This window comes from Myripristis murdjan, chromosome 15 (assembly GCF_902150065.1).
Source record: "Myripristis murdjan chromosome 15, fMyrMur1.1, whole genome shotgun sequence".
NCBI classification, from domain to species: Eukaryota; Metazoa; Chordata; class Actinopteri; order Holocentriformes; family Holocentridae; genus Myripristis; species Myripristis murdjan.
The window spans coordinates 9,651,602-9,672,702 of NC_043994.1; the positions used below are offsets into that span (position 1 = coordinate 9,651,602).

Genomic DNA, 21,101 nt, shown 5'->3' on the forward strand with positions numbered 1-21,101 from the left:
TTGTGCTTTTTAAATTAACCGTAACTTGGTTAGCTCTCAAACAGATGCTGTAGTTTCTTTTGGAGGGGTGATTTTGCAAACACTCGGTGGAGATATGAACCTTCCCAGTGTCCAGATCCTGCTGGCATGGATTCTCGCTGGAGTGGCTGGTGAGTTTTGCTCCATGTACATGCATATTATGTGTGCGTCGGTGCATCTTGTTATTTCATTTCTTGGTTATGTTTTGGAGCTTTGTGTGTGTGTGTGTGTGTGTGTGTGTGTGCTTCCTACAGCAGTGCAGTTCTGAAACTTTTTTCAATAAAGCGGTAAATGTCAGCTCACAGCCTGGGACCTGAGCTCATAAAAATGTACTCGTACTTTCACCATGAATGGATTCTAACTGAGTAAATGTCGTTTCTCACCCTGAGACCCATGCCTTATGCCAGGCGTGGACTAACCATAGCTTAGGAAACCCATAGCTGAAGAAGCATTGGGTAACAGCCTTTACATACACTGCTACTCAAATCTACACAGAAAAAAACAGTATTCCCAAATCAGATAGAGTTTCACTAAATAAGCTACAGTGTTATTAGCTTGTATTCCCTTTAAGTGGTGTTATTTGCATTTTTGCTGAATTAATAGACCCTGTGGCCAGTGGCATAAACAGGCCTGAGAGTAGTGGTTTTAAGTCTGACATGCTGTAGATTGTTTTATTCCTATAGGGGACAAACTAACGTCCTCTCCCACCACAGAAACAGGAGACAGACTCCTGACATATGTGCTGGTGGTAACAAGTGGTTAAAACGCTACACAGGCCCATTTACCTCCCTAGTTACAAATTTATTATTAACTCCACAGTATACATTTTAATCTCAAAGCTTGGGCTGTTTCCTTTGGTAAATGAGCACGTGCTAGACTTTGTCCTTCAGGTACCCTCAAAAAGGCATTTCAGCGTTGTTAGCACTCCTCATTACATTCACATTTAAGGCATTCAGCTGTGGCTCTTTTCCAGAGTCATTTATAATGAGTGAGCAGGTAAGGGCTCAGTGTCTTTTGCTCAAGGACACTCTGACAGGACACGAGGCTGCTGCTGATGCACAGATTGACTGCAGTGGAGATTAAACCCGTGACCTTGACAAGTATATTTACTTGTCCGGTGCATCATTGTCACTGACCCCACAAATACGTACACAACTCCTTAACTGGAAGGTGCCTGCACCCCACAGTAGCCCACAGGTTCTGCTTTGAAAGACATTCACTGAGTAGTTCACGATGAGACAGCTTTATCTTTAGGTGACATTGTCTTCAGTGACTTAAAGTATACAAAAAAAAAAAAAACAAAACTCCTTACCATCCAATTACACGGTCCTTTCATACCTGCCTTGAAGCATTATGGCTCTGGCAGTTCCCCAAAAAGAACATAAGATTTGGGATTAAGTGTAATTGAAATTAGACGAGGGAACATGAGTATGAAAATTCCCCGGCGCCTTCTGTTCTGATCACATGGACATGCACTTACTTAAAGTTCAAATACAACATAAGAAGATTATTTGCGCAAAGATACCAAATATATGCATATGCAAGATTCATAAGAGCTCTATAAGCACGTAGTGCAGTGTGTAGAATTGGATTGGATAGAGTGAAGGTGGTCTTGCTGTATACCTCTCTGTATATTTAAAATGGCTGCCGGGGAGTTGTGGTTGGTTTGCCATAGAGATGAGACATTTTTCATGTGTGAACAAGTCATAGAAAAGTGGTGTGTTCTTTTATTAACCAGGAAACAGTGTTTCACTGAATTCTTTAGAAATAAATATTATTTTCAGCAAACTGAGACACTCACTAACACAGCGTATGTGCTTTTTGAGTCTCAGTATATCAGTGCTTATTGCTGTGACGAAAGTTAAACGGCTGCCATCCTGGGTGCGCCGCACAGATTGCCAGTCTATTAATTTCAATTGGAATGACTGTTTTATCTTTTCCAGCTCCATGACTCAGCTGCTAGTGCATTTTACAGTACACACTGGTGACAAATTGATGTGAAGGCCAGACAGAGGAGGGTAGTCATGACCTGGATATTAACTGCATCGCCAGTGATACGCAGTAAAAACATCCTGTTTTCTAAATTATTTCAAAGGTTTTATTCCATGATGCAACACATATATACATATAGATAGATAGAGAGATAGATAGATAGATACATACATACATGCATAGACACATTTTGGAAAAGATTTGCTACATGAAACTCAACAGTTAATACATCATATATAGAGACTATGTCCTCCTAAAGTCATAAGCAGAGTTGACTTCTAGAGTAAACCACACTGTGCTGTTTCATGCAAGCAATTATTGCAGAAAACTCACTGGTTTTTGCAATAGTGTGATAGTCTTTTTTTTAGAAATAACCATCTCCAATACTGTATTTATCTTTATATATTGTCCCTTGTCAAAGTTGTGCTGTACAATTGATGCCATTCAAAGTATTTGACAAACCAAACAAGAATAAATAGGAGGTTGTAAACTGTTACAGATTAAAAATAAAGAATATGAAAAGAAGATACAATGGACAAAAACAGAGTGAAATTAACTGCATTAAAGATGATGCTGATTTTTCCAGTTGAATCTCCAAAGCCTTGTAACCTGGACGACACACGCTGAGCCACCTTCGATCCTCAGACCAGACTTTGGATAGCACTATGTTCAAATGTAAGGTGATCTAGTTAGGGGGCATTCTCATATATATTAACTTCATTTTATTTGAACCTTTATTTATCCAGGGGAAGGTGACATAGCCTGTTTGCTCTTGATCAGCAACACCATGCGACACATTCATAAAGTTTCACACATTGACACCCATAGTTGACACCCGGGAGCCGCTGAGCACAACCGCAGTCTGCAAGTACTGATCACTGACCAGCTTAACTTGGAGGTTAAAGGAAAAGTCTGTTGTATACCATTAAACAGCTATTGCTTTCCTGGACCCATTTTGTTGTTTGGTGTATTTCTCTTACTCCTGTGCATAACCAGCCATCAAGTTTACAAATTTACTATGCAACTCAAATGAATCAATGTCAAACTAGGCTTTAGTGTCCCTCAGAATCAAGGAGTCAGAACTGCTTTCTAGATGGGATTCAAACCAGGGACCTTCTCACTGACTCAAACACAACTTGAAATAACCCGGGTCTTCGCCACACCGCTCATTTGTGAGTTTTCTGTTGGAAAATGGAGGATCACTGGAAGAGCGTCAGCTGTTGTGTTTGGCAGTGTTCAGTATCAGCACGTACCAGGCGGAAACAGGGAGACAGAGTTGAGAGAAGGCAGTGATTGACAGCTCCAAGTGGCTCCTCTGTCCTGCCTCTCTTCTATTTCTGTCTGTGGCCAGATCAAAGCGTGCTCGCAGAACAACAGACGGGGAGGGGGCCGGCAGACAGTGACGGAGAGAAACAGACACAGACAATGACAAAAGTTCAGGGAAATGAACATCAGCACGGCGCACACAAACACACAAACAAACCTCTTCTTGTCTGGATCTTTGGGTCTGAATGGAAACTGTACACCAGCAAAGTGTGTGTGTGTGTGTCTGTCTGCTGGTGTATGTGTGCATCTGTGTATCTGTGTGCTTGTGTGTGTGTGTGTGTGTGTGTGTGTGTGTGTTCTGCTCTTGCTGGCTAACTGAAACTAGACCCCAGACTGCTCAGTTGGGGCTGAGTGTACACAGCCAGCAGATTCCAGAAATAACATGTGAAGGAACCTGGCTAGCAGCGCCATGCTGACCTGCAGGGTCAGATAGGAGCAATAATACAAGAGAGCACATGCTTTACTGTGATTATATGAACAAGGGTGATGCAACCCATCATTGGCAGTGTATCAGTACACCTTTAAGTCTAGCGTGGCAGATGAAGAGGCATCAAAGATGAGTTAATTCTTCTGAGATGTGTCTGATCCTGTCTTAAGACCGGATCGACCCTGATAGAGGCCACATGCCGAAACACGCTGGTTTTACTAATAAGTATTGTTCTCAGTTCTGCACATACTGTTGGAAATTTACTCTTTCCCCATGTTAAGTTTAGAGACCGACTTAGAAATGGAAATACCCACAGCTGGCACTACAAAGAAATAAAGCTCATTTGGATGCAGCAGCGCAGTGGATCTATGAGTACACAAAGTCATTCATCAGTTCATTGTCAATAAAGCAGCGCCGGGTTTTGACTACCATCGTCTTGAATCTGTTCATTTTTCATGTTTTAGTCGACAAATGTAATGACTTGTTTGGGGTCTATCTAAAGACAAAAGGTAAAAAAAAAAAAAAAAAAAAAAAAGAAGTCGGTTTTATACCACAGTTTTAATTGGCATCTCGGAGCTATGAGTGCACAGCTTGTATTTACGACTTGGCTTGTAAGAACAACTCACGTTGTCATGTTGCCCGACAAGTTAAATAACACACATGTCTAACAGCCCATTCACATCTACAGTGATAACAATAAAGATAACTACAATGCGGCTGCTCATGCAAATGCGCTATACCTTTATTTATGGCCATCTTTATAGGAACCATTCTGGAAGTGAGTGGGCCTCTGTAGTTATTATTATAGTGGGAACACAGACATTCCATTTGCTTGGAACAATTTAAATCTTTTTCATAGCAGTTAGTTATCTTTATAGTTATTCTTCTAGACGATAATGGGGGCCTTGAGAATGAAGAAAATAACATGAGAAAATAGATGTAAATCAACAATGGGAGTTCAGTCAGGAAACTTGACAGGGCAAACCAATCAGGACACATATACCTTAATGTCAGGCCTTTAAATGACAGGCGCTCACTCACTGTTTGGCTCACTGCGACTTTGCTGTTGTCCTCTGTTTAGATCTGCTTTAATGCACTGTATGAATGTTATATACTCCTGCACCAAGGGCTAATGCATGTGAAACAACAAGCTAAATGCAGATCTCTTCCCCTAAAAGCAAACGTATTGCTATCCCATAACAATTAATATCAATATGTGAGCTGTCCTGGCTGAACTGTGTTTAATTAGTTCCCTGGTCACCGCAACAATTGACCTACTAAGCAATAAAGCTAACAACTAGCTGATGGTCTCCAAACAACCAATTAGGTCGGCTCAAACTTTATATTGTATACATTTTCATAACGCAGAGGCTTTAGTCTGCTTTATGGGCTCATAAAGTATGGTTTAAAAAAGTTTAGAGGCCTTTCCATATACCTTTTTGTGTAAAGAGGTGTTAAATGCAGGTTAACTCTTCTGAACTTTATCTGATCCAGGCTTAATGGCGAGTGGATGGGCCCAGACCGGTTTCCCAAACCCCCTCTTAGCACCCAGATTAGGTTTGCTCCAAGGACTTATGCTGAAACAGATTTGATCGCAGTGCTTAGATCGCTTGTGGCTTCGTCAGTGTGGAGGCTTTTCACCAATATGGCACGCCAGTTACCAGGCTGCTGTCGCCCCAGATCTGTCTGGCACTGTCTCTCTCTCATATTACCGTTTCTCTCTGTCTCCCTTCCTTTGCATTCCTTTTTTTTTGCATTTTCCATTTGTGCCTCTGCCTACACTGTGTATTTGTCTGATTTTTCTCTGTCCCTGCTCCCCTCGTTTCCCCCCCTCTCTGTCTCCGTTGTCTCTCTGGCAGTCGCCTTGAGGGTTTCAGGTTGCTAACCCAGGGAAATGTTTAGCGTGTGAATCAGAGTTTGCTGCAATCTGCTGGCTCCCCTCTCACTTCAGCTGTTCACTCAGTTCCGGTACAAAAACTTTTCGTGAGGACTTGTGTGTCAGCTGGATTGGGCAAGGTGTGGCACTCAGCAAAGCTTTGCCACAGTGAAGCCAACTGTAATGTTGCCGTGTTGCCACGTTGGAGACGATGTGATGAACGTGTTATAAAATGAGATCATTCGGGATTAGTTCCAAATGTTGCTCAAAAGCAACAAAGTGTTCAAGAGTCACCACTAATACTGGCTTTTCTCTCCCTTTGTAGCACTTTGTAGCACATCTGCCAATAAAGTGAACTGCAACTCATAAATGAATTGATTAGGCAGGCAGATAGGCAGATCGTCTCAGCAGGCTCACTGCCAGACTGACATTTCTGTAGAAGATCAGCGTGTTTGTTCAGAGGACAAGAATGATCTAGTGAAGCCTGTGTAGCAAAATATAGACTCACTGACTGACTGAGTGTGTGTGTGTGTGTGTGTGTGTGTGTGTGTGTGTGTGTGTTTGTGTGTGTGTGACCTAGGCCCGGTATTCTGCTCAGAAGATGAGACTCGTCTGGTGAAGAACCTGTTCACTGGCTACAATAAGGTGGTCCGTCCTGTCAACCACTTCAGTGACGCTGTAGTGGTCACTGTGGGACTGCAGCTAATACAGCTCATCAGTGTGGTGAGTCACAGTGTGCGAATGAATGTGTGTGTGTGTGTGTGTGTGTGTGTGTGTGTGTGTGTGTGTGTGTGTGTGTGTGTGTGTGTGTGTGTGTGTGTGTGAGAGAGAGAGAGAGAGAGAGAGAGAGAGAGAGAGAGAGTTTACTGAGAGGATATTGTGATATAAGTCTCAGAAATGTCAAAAGCAGAACCTTCAGTGTTTACAGCTTGAAAATGTTCCAGCCAAAATGTTAGGTTCAGCTCGGAAAAGAAAAAAAAAAAAGAAATTCCTGATACAATAAAAGATTTAGGAGGTCCCCTCTGCTGGCATGGCAAAATGTAATGTAACTAAATTTCTTTCAAGAAGCGTTATTTGTGTCTCATATATTGCCAACAAATGGCCAATATTGTTGATGTACAGCTCTGTTTCTGACCATTTTCTGTCATCTTTCTTATTTCTTTCAGGATGAGGTGAACCAGATTGTGACCAGTAATGTCCGTCTCAGACAGGTGAGACCAAGCCTTTAGCTCAGGACAATATATGTGTGTGTGTGTGTGTGTGTGTGTGTGTGTGTGTGTATTATTATTATTATTATTATTATTATTATTATTAATAGGAAAGTACGCTGCATGAAACACTTTCTTTATTACCCATCAATTCAAGAAACAATCTTGTACTTAAACTTTAAATTATCAAAAGCTTCAGTTTAACTGTGTATTTTCAAGGAACTCGGCAGCATTGTCATAGTAGACTTTTTCATTAGTAATGTACATACAGGTTTAATGTATCTGTGGACAGAGTGATAGATAGATAGATAGATAGATAGATAGATAGATAGATAGATAGATAGATAGATAGATAGATAGATTGTTTGACAATGGATTTCTTTTTCATAACTATATTTGGCATTTTGAGTGCACACATTTTAACTGGTGGCCCATGGGGAAATCAATCCCTTACTCTAAGTTTTATCAATATATTAATTTAACAGCAACTTAAACTTTTCCTTCTGTGAAATCATTTTCCCCTCAGTAATGTAAGTTTTAATAGTCTTCAACAGGCCCATATAAATGAGATCCTCAGATGATGGATATCTCATTTTTGAATGTAATTAAACCATAATCACAGATGTGAGCGGTAACTTAATGTCCCCAATCCTCACTGCAGCAATGGCTGGATGTGAACCTGAACTGGAACCCTGACGACTACGGTGGAATCAAGAAGATCAGAGTTCCTTCGACTGACATATGGAGGCCTGACCTGGTCCTGTACAACAAGTAAACAAACAAAGCCCACGCTCACATGCTCTGTCATTACTCTGGTACTTTGAAAAAGGACAGGAAATGGCAGACTTATCCGAGAGTAAAGTGCTTTGCAATCTTTTTTTCCCATATCTGTTCGCAACCTCAATAGCCAAAGAGGATATATTTGGCATAACACATATCACAACGCTGTCCCCAGATTTAATATTTGGTTTGTATTTCAATAACCATCATTCCTCTCTCCCTTCTCCGTTCTTAAACTTCTTCTTTCTACTTTCCTTTGTGTGTCCTGTGTCCTCTCCTTTGCAGTGCTGACGGTGACTTTGCCATCATCCATGAGACCAAAGTCCTGTTGGAGCACACTGGGATGATAACATGGAACCCTCCTGCCATCTTTAAGAGTTACTGTGAAATCATTGTCCTCCATTTCCCATTCGACCTGCAGAACTGTAGCATGAAATTGGGAACCTGGACATACGACGGTCTGCTGGTGGTAATCAACCAAGTAAGTGGTAAAGACATAAATTAGGTTTAAGTCTATGGAGTTTAGGTTTAAATATATGGAAGAGTGTGCACATTACTTTTAACCATGACAGCTCATTTGCTCATGAATCACACCGTCCGTCTTCAGGACAGCGATCGGCCAGACCTCAGTAACTTCATGGAGTCAGGTGAATGGGTATTGAAGGACTACAGGAGCTGGAAACACTGGGTTTACTACACATGCTGCCCCGACACGCCGTACCTGGACATCACTTATCACTTCCTGATGCTGCGGCTGCCTCTCTACTTCATTGTCAACGTCATCATCCCCTGCATGCTGTTCTCTTTTCTCACCGGACTCGTCTTCTACCTGCCCACTGACTCTGGTAAGGATGTGTTGGTGGAGTTTGGAGTAAGGCTGCATCAAGTCTGATACCCAGAACCACCTGGAGCACATCAGAAATCAAGCCAAAATGTTAATATCTTAACTGTTTACACTAATATTTATGTCCTAACCATTTTTCCAGTGATACTTTTTGCCTGGTGTCAGTACTAAAACAATGACCTTCTGACATTGGTCTGATATCTGTTATGAAACTGGTCCTAATATTACACTGTAGCACAGAATCTTATTACAATTTAAGCCCCTTTGAGGGTGCGTTCACATCCCACATGTTCTGACTGGTTTATCAAAATTCTTGAGCATTTATTCTTTTAGTTTGTTCAGGCAGGTGAGATACAACAGTAAGAACAATGTGGTTCATACTCAGGTTGCTACAAATAGCCACACCAAGACACCTTAAAATGCAGATCTGCGTCCTCTTTTGAAGAAACTGTGGTGTGACTTGTCAAGTGTAACAGTGTAATCCAAACCAACTACTGGCAACTGACATAAAATGCAAGACTTTGAGGGTGTAAAAAGATGGATGTTGATATCTGCTGGCCAGCAATTGCTCATGCTGAGGCAGTCCAGCGTGACAAAATGTACCGCGGACAATCCAAACTCTGGATTGATGTTCATATTCAGCTGTTTCTTCATGGGTTCTGAACTGATATGAAGACCAGAGAAGGGAGGCTACAGCAAAAAGTGCAGACATGTCCATGACATGCATCATGTTTTGACAATGTCCTCTCCTTCCTCCCAGTGTAACCTTGCATGATGGCATGTTTGTGCACACTATCAAACCTTCAATACTTTACCTACTTTTGCACTTCTTCTGTTTACAAAAGCCTTGTTTGCCTACTGGCTGGTGCAATTGTAGATGAACCAGGCCCGGACTGTACATCGGGAGAACCGGGAGAATTCCCGAAGCGCCGGCCTGTCACTGGCCTGCTGGCCTGCCTGTCTTTTTTTTTTTTTTTTTTTTTTTTTTTTTTTTGGACAGGTCGCCGGCCAGGCCAATCAGCTGTCATGCCGGTCCGCTCTCCAGTTGGCCAGGCCAATCAGAGGCCAGCAGCCTGTGACAAGATCAAGACGTGATTGGTTTGTTTTGATTAACACCCGCCCCAACAGTCCGAGCACGCTGTAAACATAGGAGGGGGTGTGGCGACTCGCGCGAGTGTGTTGGACTGTGGAAGAGAGCGGAGGAGGCGGAAGGAAAGGTTTAGTGATTACATTGCAGTTGATAAATAAATTTTTCCATGGACCCCAATCCAAATCCGGGGAAAAAAAGAGGAAAGGTGGGGCAGAAAGGGAGAGAGAGAAAAAAAGAAAGGCACTCGAGGAAGACGCTGCCAAGTGCCTCAAGTTGCCCTTGTTATTCAGCGCCCCCCCCCCCCCCCCCCCCCCCCTCCTCGCTGTCGCACCGTCAAAAAAAAGTGACGCTTCAGCAAGTGAGTTTTCTAAAACACACTGGTTCTTCTCAGTAGGAGGTTCTTTAGGCCATGTACACTCTCAGTTAGAGTTGAATTAACACTGAGGATTAGATTTTACACGTACAGTGTAGAAATGTAGGACCTGGACTTGAAATTCAAAAGTTTTGAAATTAAATAAGGATAGAGGTTTTAAAATCACTGATTTACAAGCCATATTTTTTTTTTTTTTTTTTTAGATTAATTTTTTTGTGGTGGCAGAATCGAGTGCCTTGATGCGCCGCATGCTGATTTTGTAAGGCAAGTTTTTTACACTCATATGGAGTGGCTATGTGACATCAGAGTGAATGTTGGAGTGGCTAGTGCCTGTATGTGTAGGCTTCCAACCCCCCCCACCCCCCCCCCCCCCCCCCCCCCCCCCCCCCCCGCTCCACTCCAACAAACACCCCCTCCCTGGCCTGGGTGGATGACTACCTCCTGGCCTGAAATAATCTCCCAGTCCGGCCCTGAGATGAACCAAATGCAAAAATGCAAGAAACTCTTCCACTCTGGTGCAGACCAAAGTGTGACTACACTTGGGATTTCTCACTCTCTCTTTCTTCTGTCTCCAGGTGAAAAGATGACTCTGTCCATCTCTGTCCTGCTGTCTCTCACTGTCTTCTTGCTGGTCATCGTGGAGCTGATCCCTTCCACCTCCAGTGCTGTCCCTCTCATAGGGAAATACATGCTGTTCACTATGGTGTTTGTCATTGCCTCCATCATCATCACTGTAATCGTCATCAATACGCATCATCGCTCCCCCAGCACACACACCATGCCTATGTGGGTCCGCAAGGTAAGTGTGTGATGAAAAAAACAACAGCACACTTCACATGGGTCATAGCTTGCTCCTGTCTCCAACTTTGCCCCCCTCTCTCTCTCTTCCTCTCTCTCTCTCTCTCTTTCCCAGGTGTTCATTGAAACCATTCCCAACATGATGTTCTTCTCAACGATGAAGCGTCCCAGTCAGGAGATACAGCAGAAGAGGCTGTTCCCAGCTGACATGGACATCTCTGACATCTCAGGCAAGACCACATCCAGATAAAATAGTTCACAAGAGGCTTTTTTGTAATAAGTGCTGAGGTCCTCAACACTTATCTCAATCTTCTCCTGATTCTGAACGCTGTTAAGTTGAAATTACATCTTGAATGACCATCTGTTTTATTTTTATTGTCATTTGTGGTGCTCATATGAGGCTCTGTGTACAGCACGTGGCTCTATCACTGCCAAGGATATCAGGGCTCACTGCCAAGGGTATCATCCATGCTGAAAATAAATGCATGCATTCATGGTACAGTGAGGTGCATTAGAATCTGCCTGTCAATGGGTAGAGCGTGTTACAGTAAACATGCTGCAGGATCACAGTCACACATGTATGTATTTCCTTATTTTTACGGTGACAGAAGAAGTATTCAGATCTTTACTTAAGTGAAAGTTGTAGTTCCACAGTGTAAAAATACTTTTACAAAGTAAGTAAAAGTACAAAATAATTAGCATAAAAAATATACTTAAAGTTGTAAGAGTAACAGCACGCAGTAAGCAGAATGGCCCATTTAAGAGTCATATATATCATATTATTGGACTATGATTATTGATCCATTAATGTGTTCATCGCTTTAATGTTGCAGCTGGTAATGTTGGAGCTAACTTTATTATATTTATAAAATTTCATTTATTCATTGTGTTCATAATAATTTTGTTCTGAAATGTAGTGTAATAGAAGTATAAAATAGCTTGAAATGGAATTACTCAAGTAAAGTACAAATACCTCAAAATTGTACTGAAGTACTGTACTTAAGATAAGGCATGTTCATTCCGTCATCGTATTTTTATAATTTCGCAAGGATCAAAAAAAAAAAAAAAAAAAAAAAAAAAAAAAAAAGTATAATGGAACCCAAATATTGAAGCTTGTTCCACCCAAACACAGTCACACCTCTGAACCTGAAACTCTGATGTACAAATATACAAGGGAAAACAATCGGTTGAAGAAGATAAAAAAAAAAATTGAGACAATTATAAAGGGACATTTCAATATTGTAAGGCACTTCCGTAGTTACTGAATTAACAGCCCAGTCCCTGCTCTCTCTTCTGCAGGCAATCCTGCCCCCACCAGTGTCACCTACCAATCTCCCATCACTAAAAACCCTGATGTCCGCAGCGCCATTGAAGGGGTCAAGTACATTGCTGAGACGATGAAGTCAGACGAGGAATCTAACAATGTAAGACAACAAAAAACATTTGAAAAGGAGCAAGAAAATGCATGTGATTGCTGCCAGCTGATTAGTTTTGCATTTATTTATGTATCATTCAAAAGTGTGCATGTTTGATCAGTTTTCTATACAAAAAGTTGAATGGTGTTTCTACTGTTCTCGTTTGCTGACTTATAAATACAGTTGTAGCGGATGGGGCTTCACTGATTTCCATGTATTTAATAACTCATAAACCATACATGTCATCAGTATAAGAGTGTGCACATTTGACTAGCATGTCACACTATGCATTCTGAAATTTGAACAGAGTTTCTATTGTATACAGCTGCAGACCTATTAATACAATGGGAGTGAGTGAAGCTTCATATCCTTCCATGTATTTTATAACTCATAAACCGTACATGTCATCAGCATGAGATTGTGGTTGTTTGATCAGTATGCTATGTTGAGTATTTTGAAATTTGAATGGAATTTCCTCTGTATTCAATTGTTGCATTATAAATACAATGGGAGTGGATGAGGCTTCATCGATGTATTTTATAACTCATAAACTATACATGCTTGGTCAGCATGTCATATTCAGCATTTTTGAATTTTTATGGGGTTTCTAGTGTATTCGGTTGCTGACTTATAAATACAATGGAAGTGGATGGGGATTCATTGACTTCCATGTATTTTATAACTTATAAACCATACATGATATAAATATGAGGGTGTGGATACAGAAACAGGTGGTAAAAACGTATTTAAAGATCCTTAAAATCTGCAATAACTGACTAAATATGTAAATTTATGCACATTGTCATAACTCTACACACAATTTCAATATCTGAACAGTGTGTGCCGGTTGAACAGTTTTTAAGTTACAGATGAGCAAAGAAACATACAGAATAATAAGAAGAAGTATGCAAAACAACATGAGTGTGACTGAAACTGGTATTTCCAGAAAGTCAATTTCTCATTACTAAACAGTCCTCGGTTTTCAGCCATGTCAGCAATGTGTCAACAAGAGCCAGTGGATTCTGATGGGCCCTGGGGTTCACCAAAAATAAGGGAATCTTTCACCTAAAATCTGCTTTGCATCATGCACTCATCAACCTGAGTAATCTGGAATGTCAGACAAAAAAAAAAGTTTTCAAACACCTAATGGAGAATGAAGGTTGAAATAGCTGGTAAACACGGGTGTTACTAATGACATTAACTAAGGCTCTGTGTGTAGTGAAGCCTGTCCACTGAGCCAACATGAATGACACCAGCTCTGTTAGAAACAGAGCTGGAACAGAATTTTAATTAATGTCACTAAAAAGTCTGTAAGTGAGTAGGACCCCTGGCCAATCAACAATCTGGATGTAGGGGTACATGATTCATAATTGATCATTTTTGGGTGAAATATTCCTTTAATCTGAGTCCTCCATCTGAGTAACAGAATCATTCATTCCAAAGTGGTGCATTGATGGTGACACTCAATGATGGTCCATTTTTAATTGTATTATTATCATTTTAATAGGCAGCCTTCAAAATGATTTAGCCCACACGTAAAGGTGTTGATGTTATTGTTATGTTCTGTTTATGTCCACTGTAAGCTTGTGGGCACTCTGTTTATGTTTTTTTTTTTTTTTTGTATTTGCTGTCTTTCATTAAATAGTTAAATTGACTTGCATTTCTCAATGATTTTCAATACCCTAAAACTTATTTGTCAGTATAAATTAAAGTGGAGGTTCAAGACTTGTATTGTGGTAATATTAAAGTACTAAAACAAGGGTAGTACTTCATAACAAGCATTAATAAATACAAGTGTTGCTCATTATGAAAGTAACGTCGCCAACAACAATCTGTATTTTACTATTCCCTCCTCTTCCTCTCCATCGCAGGCAGCAGAGGAGTGGAAGTTTGTCGCCATGGTTTTGGACCACATCCTGCTGTGTGTGTTCATGGCTGTGTGTATCATCGGGACGGTCGGCGTCTTTGCTGGGAGACTCATCGAGCTCAACACGCTGTAGTGGCTTGACTCAAACTCACCTGCATACGTACACAAGGTGGTGTTATTGGAATAGACTTGGCGCACGCACACACACATCCTCACATCAGAAAGGTGTGTATCATTGGATCAGTTGAGCTGCTTGACAGATAACTTGACTTTGACATGTAGCAACCTCTCTCTCACTCATACACACAGATGCAGATACATTATGGTATGTATCTATGTGATTGCTGGGGTCTTTGTCAGATGGTTTGGGTATTTGAGTTGATTTTGAAATATGCACACAAGCAGATACACACTCACACACATAAGCAATGTGCAACTTCACTTCATTAGCTGTAGAAACAATTCCTGCACATGAGTGCTTATTTACACACATATATAATAACAAGCATTACTGATGTTGGCATATTTTGCTGGATGATGCATCCAAGGTAGATATACTAGAGAAACACACACACACACACACACACACAGCACTGTGCAGTGTAATGGGCAGTATTAGCCAGCCAGTAGAGACACATACAGTATGCATGCTTATTCACAGAGATACTTGCATGCATGCATGCAGACACACACGTGTGCTATGTGCTCCAGCACTCCTTTCACCTTTGGTTTAGTGTGTATATGTGTATTTCAAAAATTTACATTTTACAAAAAAATTCAAGATAATTTAGTAAAATACTAAACAAAGTATCTCTTAGATGTCTCTCTCTCTTAGATATGAGTCTTGTGGTCTTGATTTATCATACTTGAAGCAATAAATGCATAATAATTATTTTTGTTTTATTTTATTTACATCCATTTGTAGCCCTCCATTCATTCTGGAGGGATCTATATTTGTATTTTATCACTGTTGTGGAAATGACTTGACTGCTTGCAGGACTGGGGATTTTTTTTCTTTTTTTTTTTCAATCAGTAAAAATCTTTAGGACAAGAAGGTTGTCCAGTCAGCTGAAACTGAGAACGAATGCTGTATCTGCAAATACATGTACGATTCTGTTTGCATTTTGAGGTGAATGAATAGAGAGCCCCAGCCTTTGTTCTGGCAACATCTCCATGTTTGACTCACGGCTTGCCTTATCTCCAGCAAACCAGCCTGATTCAAGGCTTAAATCTGGTCTCATATTGTTAATATAGAGAGCTCTTCATGAGCCTTATCTTGTTCTCTTTAAAAGAATGACTTTTTGGGCTCATTTTGAATTTGGACAGCTTATGGACCATGATGGAAGTTCATAAAATTCACGTTTTTTGCTCAATTCATCCATAAGAAAATGTCTCCTTGTTTCTCAAGCTATAGTGTGTGCCTGTAACAAAATTGTTTTTTTATCCAGCCAATCACATGTCAACAGTGCTGGCTGAATAGTGCAATAAATCTGTCTTGATGATGTTCATACACAAAGTGTAGGAAAATGCGTGTCGCTGTGTGAAAATACAACAGTGAAAGCAAATGAATAGTTTCATAGTTAATTTCAAAAAGATACTGAAGTTATGTTTAGTAGTTGACCAATAAACATGATCTGATATGTCTATTCCTTGTACTGTTTAAGTTGAGGGTTTATGTAGAAACCCAGCCGGGATCTGAAAATCTGAATTGCATTTCAGTCCAAATTTAATGTAACCTCATATGTTTTAATCTTCTCCAGTGTTATATAGGGAGTGTGGTTTATGTTTGAGTGAACTCATGTTGTGCTCTGTACATGGACATGTTTCTCTTTGAGTGCAGGGCAAGTTGCCTTCCTGCCAAGAGGTTTTATTGTTTTGTTTACCCTGACACTCTATTGAGTTTTAACCTCCTCATTTTTATTTATCTTGTGAGTTGTGTAAAATTCTTACCTTTTTCTACTGTTAATTGTAGGTTTGCCTTGTGACTGATCCCATGTAAATTCCTCTAACTCTGTTGTACTGTATTGTGTGGGATAAGTTATTGGTAGGAGTTTGTCTTACAGCTTGAACAGACAAACTCTTCTTTCACGACAGCCAAGATGGCTGCCATCGAATTCAGATTGCCATGGAGCTCATGGACAGTTGACAAAACTCAGATAAATAGCTGGAATGTGCAATGCAATTGTAAAGCTGGTGGCATTATCAAATATTCTCCTGCAGCCATATCAGAACTGTACCAGGGTATTGAGCACGAGCGCCACTGAATTTGAGGATTTCATCACCCAGACATTATGTAACTGTCATCAGTTTTTGAGTAAATTTGTTCTTGGTGGCTAGTGGAGGTGGAGAGGTGGTGAAACCTTTCAGATGTCAATGATGAATCCATCTTCCATCTTTCCCTCTTGATGCTTTTTGCAGGCAATTTATTTCACCCTGAAGTTATGATGTGTCATAGTGTGTGCAGACATTTCCCACCAGTGACCATGCCTGATACCAGAATGATCATTTGAGCAAATAGAGCTAAGTGAGTTAAAATTCTCTGCTGCAGCCCACTTTATGATTTAGGCCGATAAGAGGGTTGTATTTTTTACATAAAAATCTTGCCTGGTGAAGTTCTAAGTGTGCCAGTCCAAAAAACTTTTTTTTTTTTTTTTTTTTTTTTTTTTTTTTTTTAAATGGATTCCCATTGTATCCTTAACTTGTGGTTTGCGTATCTTTGTAGCAATTTTGCTGCCAGCGTTTACTAAGATCGGCTGAAAGAGACATCATTTATTTTGGAGCCGGTGATTCCTTAGGCTTAGGACAAGGGACTACTTGACCATCCATTTGTTACTTCACAGCTATGTTCTGCTGTTATTTCATGCAAACCATTTTGTATGCCCACTGTTGTGTTGTGTGTTTATATATGTATTTTATGAATACAGTGAATGGGTTAGTGTTGGTGTTTGTCAGTGGAGCTGGGACTATGTTTTACATTATTGATGCTTGGGTTTAATTTCCCTCACATTGTACCAGCTGACAAAATCAATTTATTTCAAGAAATAAAGCTTTGTTTGAGTCATAAATGCAAACAATGACAAGAAAATTCCTAAGAGGAAACGTGACATTTAATACGACCAGTTTCTTTTGTGTGCCTGCTTACCATCTGCTAACAACCTGCTTGCAACCATCTCGCTTATGGCTTGCTGTAGGCCTATTGGCTGAAACACAGAGCAGCCAAGGGTGTTAATTTTCTCCTGCCAGCACAAAGCCTCTCCATCAGCAAGACATCTTTCTCCTGAAAACCAAATGCAAGGAACAGCATGAAGGTCTTTTTGTTGAGTTGTTGAAGGCCTTTGGCACAGTCAGTAGATGGTTTATGATAGATAATAGTTTCTGCGGGATGTGCTTTTTCAGTTTCCACAGAAGTTAATGCTATGAGCGGCCAGATGTCTTAGCCTTTCAGACCATGGTGTTGTTAGGCACTACACCCAGAAGAGACATGTCCCCCTCACATCTGGAATCTGTCCCTTTTGTCCCCCACACTTTCCCTCTGTTACACATTGATACAATCAGTCTAGTCATTAAAATGTTAGCCCACAACTCATCCCGACTGCACCTTTTTTTGTTGTTGTTGTTTAAATGGTTGTTACAGGCGTTAAATGCTACAGATCTCCTTTTAACCCTTTGAAGCCTGAGCAAATTCACTTGATTTCTTTCAGAAACATGAGGGAAAATCCAACAAGCAATTTAGCAAATTAAAAATTAGCACGAAATTAGTAAGAAACACAAGACAATAACCCAAGATTGTAAAAAAAAAAAAAAAAAAAAACATGAAAGTCCTCATTCTACCCCCCCACTTTAGAAGTGATGTTTTTGCCCCTGACTACACCACTACAGTCACTGTCTGCGCCGGTGCTGTTCATCTTAGCCAATGCAGCCCAGACGATTTATCTTATATATTTGTAATCAGTAAACAGCTAAACAGTAAATTGAAACACTTTTTCCTCTTAATATATTGACAGTGAATAAATATATTTTCCTTGGGTAAGGGGTGGCTGTGGACTATAGGTTAGACAGAAACACCTTCAGGCTCCAGGCTGTGACAACATCAAGATCAAGGCAACTTTGGCCCAGATTATTCTGATAGTACCGATCAATCCCACACTTGAAAGCAATCCAGTCTCCCATCAGTGTGAGACATCCAGACGATTCCTCTGTTGAAGGAAGGTTTAGAGGGGAATCAGAGGCTCAGTCTGGGGTTTTTAACGCTGAGATGAAACACTACAGGCTGAGTAGGGTGCTCAGAGATCCAGGCTCCAGGATCAGCAGGGAGAGGAAACCCAGCTCTCTGAAGATGTGGGATGTGTGACGCTGCACAGAGGGATCGACCCTCTTGAACTCAACAAGTTCTAGTTCATCCTCGGATAAGAGACTCCACAAGCAAACTGTTCTAAGGCAATGTCATTTTACATTTGCACAAAACTTGAAACAAAAGGAAACTTTTTATCTCTATAATTTTATGTTATTCAACCACAGGCCTACCTCGGTGCCATGTGCTTTTCTTGTGGTATATTAGATCATTAGATGGGTCCATTTTCATACAAATAAGTGGCATATTAGCAACGTAAAATGTGTGTGCATGTTTCTTTCCTCACAGAGTGACTCTTATCAAATTAATCATAATATAAATGATACACTGTAGAGGCAATTTAGTTTGTAATGGGAGGGAAAACTTATGAAATTGCATGGCAAATAATACTTTTGTAATAATCCTGATAACTCTATTTGTATAGATTTTTTTTCCAATGTGCTAACCTTTGTCACTTTATCACCAGCATTTCCTTCTCTCTTCCCCAATCTACCTGTTATTACTATGAATATACAATTTAATAAAGCAGAAATTACAATAGATTGACATGATGTTAACTCTCTTGTCATTTACTTGGCTCTTTATGATTGACTGGGAAGGAAAATGTTCATAGGGTCTGAGTTGGATATGGTTGGATAGAGTTTTACAGTCATTCAATAATGGGAGTGAAATATTAGCTTCAAAATTCACTAGACCTTAAGTAGATTTTTTTCATTCCTTATACAGAACACCAGCTATTAATGAACTGGCTTCCATTCCCTTCCTGTCCTGCTTCATGTCCATCAGCCTCAGCACAACTCGGTTTCCGGATTGACCTTTGCCTTTCCCTCCATATTTTTGTGTTCAGTGAAGGTGGCTGATGGGTTATGGGGAATTGATCTTAGCTGCATTTGTTTGTAATACATGAGATTTCAATTGAAGTTCAACTGAAATATCAGCAACTCTGTTCTTCAAGGCTCTATTGAATGCCAGACTGGTAATAATTGGTTGTTTTATTCACTATGCAGCTGATGCATTCAAAGAGGGGGGAGGAAAAAGCTGTCAACTTTTTGCACCTTGGTACAGGATGTGTCTGTTTTGCCAGAGGGCTTGTTCAGTTATATTTCCTTATCATGTGACACCATTTATCAGCAGATGGGGGACTTGTCAAAGTAGCTCATCTTGGAAAACAGAGAACTTCTGAGAACATGACGAAATACTGAAACAAGATCTTGATGATACAGGATTGGCACCAAGTGCAACATAATTTGTATGCCAGGAAAATGAGATGAGGGAACAACTTCCAAAGCAAAAACAGCGCTACTTATCCCAGCTGACAGTCGAAGGATGGAAATGTCTATAGTGCAGGCTATGTGATTTTTGAAGGGAACAGTAACAGCTCAGAAAAAAAACCTGCCACCCCTATTGGCCAAGCATCTACAAATCTTCTGTTATAATGATATAACCATAAAACAATGGCATCTCGGTTTTAATATTTCACTCAGTATAGGTGTGATAGCTTCAGTGAAGCACTGCAACCAGCTGATACAAATTATGTATCTACTACTGAAAAATAAAAAAAGATTTTTCAAACTTTGAAGCTACTTATGGGGAAATTTAAGAATCAGAGTTAAAGAAAGAAAAGTTAAAGAAAAGTTAAGCAAATTAAGGGCTTTTGGGGACACAAGGTAGTATGTAATGTGTAAATGTGCACCTGGTAGGCTATTAGTGTTTTAGGCATGTGTGTATACTAGTGTGCCCATGTGTAGGTCTTATTGTATTGATGTTATGTAGTACAGTCTGTGTCTTTGTGTTCATGGAACAAGCACCAGGGGGTAAATTCCCCTGAGTTACAGTGATATGGCAATCACTTCCTCAACCTGACAGATAAGACCTAGCTTTATAGGATCAGTCCCAGATAAAAATCTTGGCATCTAATTATACCATTAGATAACATGGCATAATTAGATCCCATTTTTCACCCCAGACAAGTACTAATTACCAAATACTCAAAGTAGGCTAATCACATGCGTAATTCAGGTAGGTTACATCCAAGTAGTAGAGTTGTAATTCTTCCCATTTCCACAAGAGGGTATCAAACACAAGCTAAGCACTGCCTCGGATTACAGTTAAATAAGCAGTAAGTGGCAATTGCTTTCAACAGCAGAGTGGCGCAGCGGAAGCGTGCTGGGCCCATAACCCAGAGGTCGATGGATCGAAACCATCCTCTGCTAACTTTATTGTTCCTTCCCTCAAATACACGGTGCAGTTAAACAAATGCTTTTGTGTCCTTGGATGTAAAATGCCTAAATTGTATGTACCAATACAGGAGAGATACTAAACACTTCGCTTAAAATGATGATTATTTAATGCATAACCTTCACCGAACCGATCTTATTGATAACTGATCAAATACTGACTCCATCGTCTATCCCGTAGACTTGCACCTGTAGCCTATTTCGACGTGGATTTCACACAGTTCTCCGCCGCTTCGTCATGGCTGAGAGAGGTAGCCTATACAGCCAGTCCCTCTTCCGGTTATTTACCCCATATTTGTTGCTCATATATTTAAACATGAATAGAATTAAGAATTCGTTATATTAGGGACAGGCTTTTAATAAATCCACAGTAAACGCTGTACAAAACTTTTATATAAAATAGCTGCGTTCATTAGTCTTGGAATCCATGCTTGTTTTTTCTCTCTGTTTTTTCTGTCTGCTCCTAAAGGCGGCCAATGTTTTTGTTGGACGCACAGCG

At 40.3% G+C, this 21,101-nt stretch overlaps 1 protein-coding gene across 1 annotated transcript; it reads left to right on the forward strand.

Moving 5' to 3' along the window:
* Positions 1–78: 78 nt before the first annotated feature.
* Positions 79–14,147, forward strand: chrna1 (cholinergic receptor, nicotinic, alpha 1 (muscle)). The gene is made up of 10 exons (XM_030069970.1): positions 79–149; positions 6,220–6,362; positions 6,806–6,850; positions 7,509–7,618; positions 7,913–8,108; positions 8,235–8,472; positions 10,510–10,733; positions 10,848–10,962; positions 12,032–12,156; positions 14,019–14,147. The coding sequence occupies exons 1-10, from the start codon at positions 95–97 to the stop codon at positions 14,145–14,147; spliced, it is 1,380 nt and encodes a 459-aa protein (XP_029925830.1). The 5' UTR covers positions 79–94.
* Positions 14,148–21,101: the final 6,954 nt, after the last annotated feature.